This window comes from Eucyclogobius newberryi, unplaced genomic scaffold (genome assembly GCF_026437365.1).
Source record: "Eucyclogobius newberryi isolate DKJ021-1_F unplaced genomic scaffold, fEucNew1.0.hap1 SCAF_4, whole genome shotgun sequence".
In the NCBI taxonomy this organism is placed as follows: domain Eukaryota; kingdom Metazoa; phylum Chordata; class Actinopteri; order Gobiiformes; family Gobiidae; genus Eucyclogobius; species Eucyclogobius newberryi.
The window spans coordinates 19,166,641-19,178,002 of record NW_027316056.1 but is presented as its reverse complement, the minus strand read 5'-3'; the positions used below and the strand labels follow the sequence as shown (position 1 = coordinate 19,178,002).

Sequence of the window (11,362 nt, the reverse complement as noted above, 5' to 3'; positions counted from 1 at the left end):
TTAAGAATAAATCAGCCTTAAATTGTTACCAGCAAAAGCTCATTTAAGTTGTGCATTGTATATGGGGTCACTGTCAACCTTAAAGACCATAAGATCTTTAATATTTGTTATATGCACATGTACCACCACAGGGTTTGGTTGAGTTAAGTTTATGCATTTAGTAATTTGAGCCTTGAGTCACTGTAAAAGAGGACACACAGAGATAATGGTGTGACGTCATTAGTCAGGTTAAACTTCAAGGACTAACAAACAGTAACATATATACAGTATAGAAAAGAATTATGTTTTCATACTAACCTTGGTATGGTAAGTAATTCACACATAAATGAAGGTCTGCCAAATTACAACAAAATCATGCTCTTTATTGGATATTAAAAATCATTTTGATCAATTGCTCTGTTTTGTTCCCATCTTTTTTGCAGGTTAAAAAAATCACATCTTTTTTCCCCTCAATGTAACTTACTTTCATCACACAGTTATTTCCAATACAAAAAAATGCTCATAAAAATTATAAAGACTAAAGGAAATGTTAAAAAGCTCTGACTAAAGATTGTCTCATATTGATATTAATTATTGATTTAGGAGTTTGAATGGTCACAGTCCAGGTCAAATTCAATGCCTACTAGTATTTAATTACTACTTATAGGAACATACAAACCTGTATGTTTGATTTTGCTGGAAAAATCTCACTCCAATAGTCATCATTTCACTTCATACAAACAAACCAAGTAAAACATCATGACCAACTGAAGTAACACATTGTAATGTAATTTCCTTTGTGGATCAATAAGGTTTGTCTTTGTCATTAATATTTACCACTGCATCTGTCGGCTTCTAAATGAACAGCAATTTGTCTTTGAATTTGATACTAGAGACCGTAAAGCACAAGGAGATGAGGATGTTGAACAAGGCCCAAAGGCCTTTCTTTTGTATTATCTTAAATTCTAATATGTAAGATTACATGGAATGTCCAAGAATTAAAGCCAGAAATGTTGAAACTGACCATTAAAGGGGCACTAGATTTAGGGTGGAGACTGAGACTTTCTGTTCTGTGGAATTGTTGCTTTGCCAGGAAAGTTCCACAAAACTGCATAAAGCTAGAAAATCTCCATGCAGACAAGCGTCTTTTGGTCATAAAATAATCTGAAATTTAACATAATATATGTTTATTTTCCATGCTGTGGAACGAACCAGGAAAAGCAATAACATGCTAGTGGCGGAGAATCAATGAGAAAAGTTACCTAGTACACCTTTAACATTATCGACTGGTGCTCGCTATATTACGACAAAAAATACTTGTTAATCATAGTAAATGTCCTGGCCCTATTTAATGTTATATGCCTGAAACGCAGCAAACGAGTACAAAGAAATGCAAGTGGTCATAATGATTTGCCTGATCAGTGTGTTGAATATTGAGACAGCAGCTTGTTTTAACTTACAATGTGAGTGGCGATTGCTCTTTGGCAGTGTCCTAGCTTTTATTTACTTCACTGTGCTCTATTCTGGCTTCGTTTTGAGGTGCTGCGTTGGTGTATAAAGGTTGGTTTATTATTTTGCTAAAGAAATACGCACTGATTGGCACACACACATCCAGGCATACCATGACAAAAAACTACAAAAGCATGCATACATATTAAAAAGAAATTAAACTAAATTATAGCTTAAACCCCCGCTATCAACTACTCAAAACATGCTTGCAGGGAGAAAACACTCATGTGCACACACACACACACACGCACACCTCAACATGGCAATAGGTTAGTGGTTGTAAAAGTGCGGATTAGTCGCAGTTTCACAAGTTGATTTTATTTGCCATTTACTATTGGGAAACTTTTGCCAGTCAAAGACACTTAAATTTCACAGTGCAACACAGTATGACAAACACTGACATTAGGGTCAAGACATATCATATGGGTGAGGTTAAAAAAAAGTCCATACAAAAAAGTTAAAACAAAATAAAAAGTGCAAAAAAAACAACAGTCACTGAAAGTAACATTAATAAAATAAAACGTTTGCGTTACTTGTGCAAGTTTATGTCCACTATTGAAAACAAAATCAGTAGCAGCAAAATAAAGAGAAAAAAACAAAACAGAATATGGACCAGTTTAAAATGTTATAAAGATCACGACGACATTGAGGATCACGGTTTTACTTAAGATATCAATATGGCATCAAATGGGTATCAGTATGACTGTGGACACGGACTCACTCACTCAAGACAAACGGTCACGGTTGACAAGCGCAATAGACATGGCCAATGGAAGTAAAGGTTAAGCTCAGTACCATATCAATTAAACTATGCATTTTCACACGTAGTTACACAAAATGCCAAAATAGGAGGTTTTACAGACTGCACATGCACACATACACATACACAAACAATCTTAAGGACTAATACAACTAAAGTTATAGATTTCTCTTTGAATCATCCCGAAGGGTGAGAAAAACAAATGTGTTAGCCCTAATGCTCCCTTTTCTAGCGGAATGATTTCTGTGTATAGCCAAAAGCAAAAAAATAACAAAAATACTTTTAAAACTCTCAATGGGAGGATTGTAAATTAGAAAAACTGACATTGGAGCACTGGAGTCAAAATGAAGGAAACATAGATAAAGATTTTGTTACAGACATAAAATGTGGATGAAGTGATTTCTATTCAGATCCCCGGAAAATAAAGATATTTTCACCCAAAAATGGACAGTTAAGACACCTGCTTGTCTGCCCCCAACTACATGTAGTCACAAAGTCTAAATTATAGTGCCACCCACAGTCAGTTCTAGGTACTGCATGTACAGCTTTGTGCAAGTGTTCGAGTCTCTGTTATGACTGTCGGTCAAGCTACTCTCAACTTTAAGAATCCCATAAAATCTCAACTGTCCCTGAAGTCCCAGCTAGGTAACAGAACTCTCCAAGGCTCTTTATCCCTGCTTTGTAAACATCTTCCCTCCCTGTCTATCCCTGAACTTTCTCTGGTCTCTCTCGCTGCCGCCTTCTTAGAACCAACTTACTTCTGGTTTCTTCTCCGTCTTCCTCTGCATCCCTCTATCTGTCCCTACAGTTTTTCTGTGTCGGGTCCCTGCCTAGTTAATCTAGAGGTGTCCCCCTGTCCCTCCCTCCCTCCCGCCCACCCTCCCTCTATGGACAAACACATAGGGCGTGGGGGCCGTCCTTCAGGGGCCGTTAACATCCCTCTCCCTCCCCCCAGATCAGGGCAGTGCAATACACAGATGGATGAGTATCCCATTCACCCTCCTCCAGCTGACGCACCTGCAACAACAACAACCATAAAATGTTAACTTGAGTCTGTTCTGTCTAGTTCATTTTATGTAAATTTGTGTAAAATTACCTCGTCGGGTGGGTGTAGAAGCTCTAAACACCGTAGCATGCTGCCAGTCTTTCTTTCAGGAGAGGGGGGAACTGCTCGGAGAACTGCTGCCAGTTCTCCTCCCCGACTTGTTCCTTGAAACCGTGCAAGATCTAAGAAAGTAGAGCGTCCTTAAAGTACTGTAACTATCAAATTTCTTATGAGAATTAAACACAAACTTCAGAGGTTTCAATTTAGTAGCTTGTCAGTTTCATCAGACCACAAAAACCAGTTTACAGCTCCTTACGTCTCTACTGTTCCTTTCATAGAATAATTCCAATATACACTGACCGCTGCTCTGACAACAGCTTGGCTTTTGTCAAAATCGCCCAATTGTACTTTTAATGTGCAAAACCTTTCACAAAAGAAAAGGTACACTAGATGCTGAGAGGTAATCTGTTTTTCAGTTACCCATAGTGGTCAAATGCCTGATGGACATAACTGTTTGGTCTCAAAGCCATAGTCTTAGATAGAAAAAATAAATTTGTTTTCTTTAATGTTTCACCTTATAAAACATGTCTCTCAGATCGTCTTTAGGATTCACCCAGGAAGCGACAGCATCACAGAAGAAGATGAAGTCCTGCTCAAACAAAAGGGGAATGAGACATGTCCTGTACAAGTTTATACAGCTGTAAAGCGTCGTCTTACCTGCACTACACCTCCAGGGTTCACACCAATCATCATGCAGATCCCACGGAAAGCAGAGTCTTTCTCTTCATTGTCTCTAATGTTTCGTAGAGAGGTACACCTGTGACAAAAAAACACACAATGTAATGTATCTATTGTAAAAAAATACTTTATCAAAGAATATTCCTGTAACTTACCATGGGCGGATGAACTGAGGCAGCATGGGGGCAACCTCTTGAGGACACACATAGCCCAGTCGACCAATAGTGATTGCTTAATGAAACAGAAATGTCAGTGTTACAGTGGTAATAATACACTTTCTTTCTCATGCAACACTCCTCCATAGACATTACTTATCCAGCTCATAACAGTGTGCTGCATATGTGCGAGCTGACAAAAACAGTACCGGTGTTCTCCAGCAGGGTCTTGGGGGTGTTGGGACGATTGATAATCTCAACCAGTTGATTGAGCACCATAGGGATGTAGGGCTGCATCTCCACTCCTGATTTGGAAAACAAGAAAAGAGGCAGTAATACAGTGCTCCATATGCTGCATAATTCTTGAACATAGATCTAGATAGATATATGAATTTACCCATCTGCATGCAGATCTCCCCAATGGCCCAGGTTGCATTGTTGCACACAGAGATAAATTCTGGATTTAAATTTTTACCAAGAATTGGCATAAATTCAGCTGAAAGGCAATACAAATAAATGAATATTTTAGATCAAAACAACAACAACAATTTAAAGTTGAAGACAAAGAAAGATTACCAATACACGGTTTGACATGTAGAAAACAAGCCTTTGTTAAATCTCCCAGAAGTGCAAATGAACTCTGTCTTACTTCTGGCATTGTATCCTGAGAAAATACATTCTGATTGTAAATTCTATAGATAAATAAATACTTTATTGGTCCCCTTAGGAGAAATTCAGTTGTCCGGTAACAAACACAAACAGGCCAAGACCCACACATTTATAAATAAATAATGCATGTTGTTGAAGATAAACTGACCTGCATGCACTGGAAAAGTAGAGTCATGATGTTGCTGCGAGCTACAAGCGTGTCCACGTGCCCACCCAGTCCCTCAGCCAAACCACTCAGAAGATCCAGTGCTACAATCATGAAGTCCTTGTCTGGCGCCTCATATTGATCTGGCTGCTGACTGTACATCTACAGCAGTAAAAATACGTATTAGGTGAAAAGTAGGGCTATAGTACAATGTAGGTTATACTGTATATGTGAGTAATTAAACTGCACCATGGCCTGGGCTAGTGTCTTCTGGACCAACGTGACACAGCGCTGGTAGACTGGCTCGCAGTATGGCAGGAAACCACTCTGCAGCGCCGTGGCAACAGAGGACAGACACTCGAGCAGCGGAAACAGATCCTTATCCTCATCCTTCAACTCATTCCATTTGGCGATCAGCGGTGGCATTAGCTTCTGAATGTACTCCTAAAAACAAGTTAGTGGACAAACATTCGATTATATGTTGTATATTTTTCTTGTATATTTTTTCAAAAAACAAATTAATGAACCCACAGGCTGGTTAAGATGGTGTCCTACAGAGTCAGCCAGTGTCCCGATGGCATCATAAAGGATTAGCAGGTTTTTGTGCTGGTATTTCCCAAAAGCAAAAACCAAAGTGTCCAGGATGAAGCTCAGGTAAGGCACCAGCTCTGTACAAGCCTCCTCTTCGAGAGTGGCAAATGCACTAAAAAAAAGAAAAAAAGAGTGATGATACGTGTGCGAAGAAAAGACGTTAAATATCAAAGAATATAGTAGTCAGTACCTGCACGCTGCCTCTTGAACCCGTTTATTGCCATCCAGAATGCGTTTGAGCAGTTCAGTCATCAGTGGCTTTAGATTAGCATCAGGGGGCTGACTGACCACCCAGTGAGCGTAACGACTGAGGGTCCAGCAGGCTATGGAGCGCACTAGAGCCTTCTTGTCACACAAACACTGAATAAGGTGAGGAATGAGCTCTGGCAAATAGGGAACCATGCCCTGCATGCAACCTTAAAATAAAACACACACGTATTAAGAAAAGTTGTGGGTAAAACTATCCTAGAAGAATAAATAAAAAACACACCTTCAGCAATAGCTCCGAGAACCAGGATGCCTGACTCTTTAATGACCCAGTCAGGGTGGAAAAGCAGGCCTTTGAGGAGCGGTAAGAGATGGGGCAGCAACTCCTCACGAAACACATTAGCAAGAACATCCAGAGCAGCTGCTGAACACTTCCCTGTTGAAGACAAGGTGAAATAATGTACATTTCTGTAAAACTGGTTCAATTTCTTTAGGAAAATAGCTTGTTGGGAAGTTATCTGTAATGAATAGAGAATGCTTTTATTTCAACCTAATTGAGAGGACATGATTGGAAATATATATATATATGGAAAAGTTATACGGGTATATATATTATGTATATACCGATATTTAGAAATAAATGGTGAGAGAAACTATAGTGTTGTATAGAGTTAGTTTAAGCCTAATTACTGCAAAGGAGTAATGACAACCAAGAGCACAAGACAGTTATGACATTAAATTTAACCCAAATAACAAAATAACAGGTACTGCTTTATCGTTCATATGTAGTGTAACTTACTAAGATTCCAGTCAGACAGCGTGTCATCATCATCATCTTCGTCATCATCAAAGTCTTCCCCCTCCTCTCCCTCACCGCCTTCGTGCTGAAGAGTAACAGTCCTCGACTTGTGGAAACGTGGCTTGATATCCTGTTCACTGTCTGGGACAGTTTCATCCTCTTCAACATCGCCCTGCACGATAATCAGTCAACAAACTTTAAAAAGGGATAACAACTTTGTAGGACTGTTTTTAATAGAAATGATAAAGAAACAAGATGTACCTTCAGAAGAATTATATCGATTTCAGAATACTTCATGCCATTCACTAAAATAGGAATCAGCCTAAAAATATAAAAGAAAATATTTACATTTCATGTGAATAAAGATCTTGATCTTAGGGTTGGTTTCCATGTGACTTACTCAAGTCACTCAGGCTGTGTCCTGAGCAAACCTGTGTTGGGAGCACGGGTGATTCTAGGCTTTTAAAGTAAGAAATATTTTTATCATTGTTTATTCAATACTTAATAGCCTTTCAGGCGCTACATGGTCAGGCCCCTGTGTATATAACTGACCTGATCAAACCCTTTTGCTCGTCCAGGAGCCTCAGGTCCTCTGGGCAGAATTTTCTGATGGTCCCTCAAACTTATTCTAAAACTCGAGGAGTGTGGTCTTTTAAACTGTCGCACTCGACTTTGGAATGATCTCCCTCTCTTCCTTCGTTCTTTGGACTCTTTGGATGCATTTGAAAAGCATCTTAAGTCACTTTTTCAAACAAGCATTTTAGCCTCACTGGCCAAGCTCAAATTTGACTGCATATTTGACTACTGTGTGACTTTGTGACTGTAAGTCTGTGAAAAGCACTATACAAATAAAGTTGACTTACTTTACGTAAAAATTTAAATTTAGGAATAAAGCAAAGTTCTTAAGAGGTGGTTGTCAGCATACAAAGAAAGAAAGAAACTTGCACAAACAAACACAGCGATCAAGGGCAAAATAAGAGAACCCAGTTAAGAGACTGATGACAGAATGAAAACACCAGGCAGATGACAATAAAACTAATTAAATCATTCATTCTCTGGTCGAGAAGGTTAGATATAAAGAAACAGAGAGATAACAAAGAGCGCATGGCGTGCTTGCACGTACCGGTATATATTACCCCAGGGGAATAAGCACCTCTAAACATGGTTGTCTAGAATTGTTCCTGGTTCAGTGTTAAATACTGGAAGGAACCCAATACTCCTACACTGAAAATGTGGAAGGAGGGGATGATGGTGTTTCTGTATTAATTTAATTAATGTTACGGCTCACTGATTTTGTTATTTTTTTTATCCTGATCTTGTGCGCACAAACTTACTGGACCAGGTGCCCTGTAAGGGCCTCTTTGCAAATGGGCTGTTCAGCCAGAGTCAGCCAGAATTCACAAGCCTCCAAAGCTACATTCTCATCTGGGTCTTGGGTCCGCTGGAGCATGTACTATATTGAAAAAAAAAAGGAACAAATGTTCAGATGCAAATACAATCATTTATACAGTATGTGCGTAATCAGATCCATTGGTCACCTGGATAATGCTGTGCATGTGCGGAATGAGCCGGTCAATGCGGACCTCCAGCAGCATCACTAACGCTCTGCAAACATTCTTCCTTACTTCACAGTCCTCATCCCCAGCCAGCGCAAACAGGCTCTGCGTATTAGAGGGGGGAAATGAAAATAATTCCATTATCGCTTAACAGTAAATTATATATGTTCTGAATTGCATTACAAAAACTCACCTCAATGAAGGTATCAATATTATCCATAAGAGCTTGAGCACGGCCAATGATGAACTGATTTACACAGGCTATGGCATGTGACCTAACGAGCACACACATTAATTAGGAAAGATATCAAAATGAAAATGGCATTGGACATAAGACAAAAAAGCCCACTGAATAATTTATTTCATTAAATAGGTAACATATTACATATCTTTTATCTACCATTTTTCCATTACTCTCTACACCACACTTCTTTTCAAATCCTGTTATTGACTAACCTTATCTTGGGGCTACAATGTTTAAAAAACTGTAGAAACTTTGGGATCATAATGTTGAGAGGTCGGTTCAGAGCATCACTGTCCAACAGCTCAGAGGAATCTTCACAGATCTTCTGAAGCGCCCCAAAAGAACCCTAAAAAGATAATACAAATTAAGTTTTTTAACAATGGAACACAATGTTTTGGTCAAGTTGAAAATAACACTTTGGTTTTCTGACCTCACAGGTATTGTAGTCCTCTGAATTCAGAAGATTACAGAGCTGGGGCAACAGCTCGGGCCAGGTACGAAGCTCTCCTTTAGATCCTATAGTCGTTATCAGAATTCCTTTATAATGAAAAACAATATACACTTATTTAAAAAGAAATAAACAAATATTCCAAACCAATAACAGCATCTTGAACTATAAACCTACTCAGAGTCATTCTCAAACTGTGAATCTGTTTACTAATAGCCCCTTACAAGGCTGTTAGAGAGGGTAGTTTCAAGTGAAACCAAATACTCCCTTTATCAGGAGCCCCGTGGGCAGGGCTTACGCAGAGTAGAATAAATATCTGAGTTCCCAGACTTGATTCGCAGATTGAGAATGACTCTTGGATGGGAGTCGTAACGTTTTGTTTTTCTAGATGACTGCAACTGAATCTTTTTCTACAATGGAACACGCCTGGACGAATGAGGGATTACACCGACATTCCTCCTAATATTATACCTCCAACATACAAATAGCGCACTGAATCATAGTAGTGTGCAGACATGCTCCTGCTTTTTAAATCTTTACCTCACTCAAATACCCACCAATAGTAGCTCTGATAAGAGGTGAAGGGTCTCCAATGTTATTGAGGCATTCACGCTTGATGAAATCTGCCACATTTGGGGGAAAGTTCTGGTAGTGAGCCTTTACATTATTCTTCAATATCAGACCACTGAGTGAACGAGTTGGCTCATCTTCAGAAGAAGGAAAAAAAAGGATCAGTTGTATACATAGTCAGTCATACATAAATACATACATACATACATACATACATACATACATAAACTATATTAATTCTGATCATGCGTAATCCTTGTCATACAGTATGTATACATACCCTCAGATTTCAGACTTGTGAGGACAAATATGAGATAGTTATTAAAATCTGGAAATTGGTTGAGTTGTTCCAATTTCTGTAGTTTCTGTTAAGGATACACACTCACAAATAACAACACAGTCTTATGTAACCTGTGAGGCAGCTGAAGTCTGGTCATTTCTGCCTCCAAAAGCACACAGTGCATGAGCAACATAATCCAACCTCACACCTCATACCACACTCAATGTAGGATACTTCTTGCACAGCTCTTTGTGTTGCTGTGTCAGGGGACTGGGAGTCCTTGAGAAGCTGGAGCACCTGCTGCAGGCCCTGTTCATCTGGCTGCCACTCCATCCTTTGGACACAAATACACAAGCACTACTGAGCTATATAGCATTTATGGACATGTACAGTTAAATAGTTTCTTTCCCGGGTTTATTTATATAATGTGGTTCTGTTATGAATGCGTTATGCACGTGTAACATGACGCAATGTCATCATCAATGTTGTGCTAGTGTAATGAACTATGTTATTGGGAGTATCTATCTATATCTACCTGGTGAATTACATGTATATTAACTGTTGTTCATTCAGGCGTCACCAGATAAATCACCAAATGTACACAACGATACAATACAACTGGCAAAACACCAAAATCATCTCAATTCTCGGTTAATGAAAGTTTTGCATAAACAATCATACAATATACAATGCATAAAAGCCCTGGGCAGTGTTTCTGTACGAGGCCCAGCTACAACAAGCGCAAACTGTTTGGCTCAGCAAGCTAGCAAACTAGCGCTGCTACATCGGTATAACATAGCATTTTAAAAGCACACCTGATGCATTGTGTGTTCGTGCGGTAATTCTCTAGTAATACAGGTAACATGACGACACAAGCAAAATGCGCTATAACGTTAATACACAGTAGTCGTAGTAGTCCGATCAAATCCCAGCAGCTAAAGGGAGCTAACACTTACATAGCTAGCTTCAACTTGAAAATACCGCGGAAGATTTTACCTGATCTCTCCGGTGTGGTAGATGAATAATGTGAGACACAGCGGCGCCTTTACACTTTACTAAATAACATTAAACAATATTTGGTAATGATCTGGCTAATTATAAACTTGTGTTCTCGGTTGCTCAGTGTAGTCACTTGGCTAGCTGGTCTGTGACAGAGATTGCATGCCTTGTAATCAAGCCGGTGATTAGTGACCACACTCGGCTTCCGTACAGACACAGTTTGATCTCCACTGTATCGTACGTATTGTATTTGTATTGCCTCTTTTATATTCTGGGAGTTTGTATTTTATGCTTTAGATGTTTGCAAAATATGTATAATTAACATATTGTAAGTACAGCCAGAGCCTACATTTTTGGCTGAATATTTTCCCCTTTTGACCACCAGATGTCAGCATCAATTACGTACTAGTTTTGAGCAACTTTATACAACGATGAGCTGTAGTAGGGCGTGGGCAACATGGCACATTATTGCTGCTTGTGTTTTATTTGGTTAAAGTCTAACACATTAACCCACATGAAGTCATTACTTTAGTTTAAATTTAACTAGGCTGCAAAATTGATAAATAAGACAAACGATTAAGTAGGCTTGGAAATCACTGACTGGCTGGCTGCTTCCTGTTGTGAAATTTAGTCATAAACCATATCACAGCAATAGTAGAGCTTGTGGA

The 11,362-nt window shown here is 39.1% G+C and overlaps 1 protein-coding gene across 1 annotated transcript; it reads right to left on the bottom strand.

Moving 5' to 3' along the window:
• Positions 1 to 341: 341 nt before the first annotated feature.
• tnpo2b (transportin 2b) lies at positions 342 to 10,879 on the bottom strand. The gene is made up of 24 exons (XM_072463953.1): positions 10,692 to 10,879; positions 9,930 to 10,029; positions 9,696 to 9,771; positions 9,403 to 9,552; positions 8,828 to 8,934; positions 8,610 to 8,743; positions 8,347 to 8,428; positions 8,136 to 8,258; positions 7,932 to 8,050; positions 6,859 to 6,919; positions 6,598 to 6,769; positions 6,082 to 6,234; positions 5,782 to 6,007; positions 5,532 to 5,703; positions 5,250 to 5,444; positions 5,004 to 5,162; positions 4,763 to 4,850; positions 4,584 to 4,682; positions 4,396 to 4,491; positions 4,187 to 4,262; positions 4,011 to 4,110; positions 3,868 to 3,942; positions 3,345 to 3,475; positions 342 to 3,265 (listed from the first exon to the last, which is right to left on the bottom strand). The coding sequence occupies exons 2-23, from the start codon at positions 10,026 to 10,028 to the stop codon at positions 3,368 to 3,370; spliced, it is 2,670 nt and encodes an 889-aa protein (XP_072320054.1). The 5' UTR covers position 10,029; positions 10,692 to 10,879; the 3' UTR covers positions 342 to 3,265; positions 3,345 to 3,367.
• Between the last annotated feature and the right edge of the window lie 483 nt (positions 10,880 to 11,362).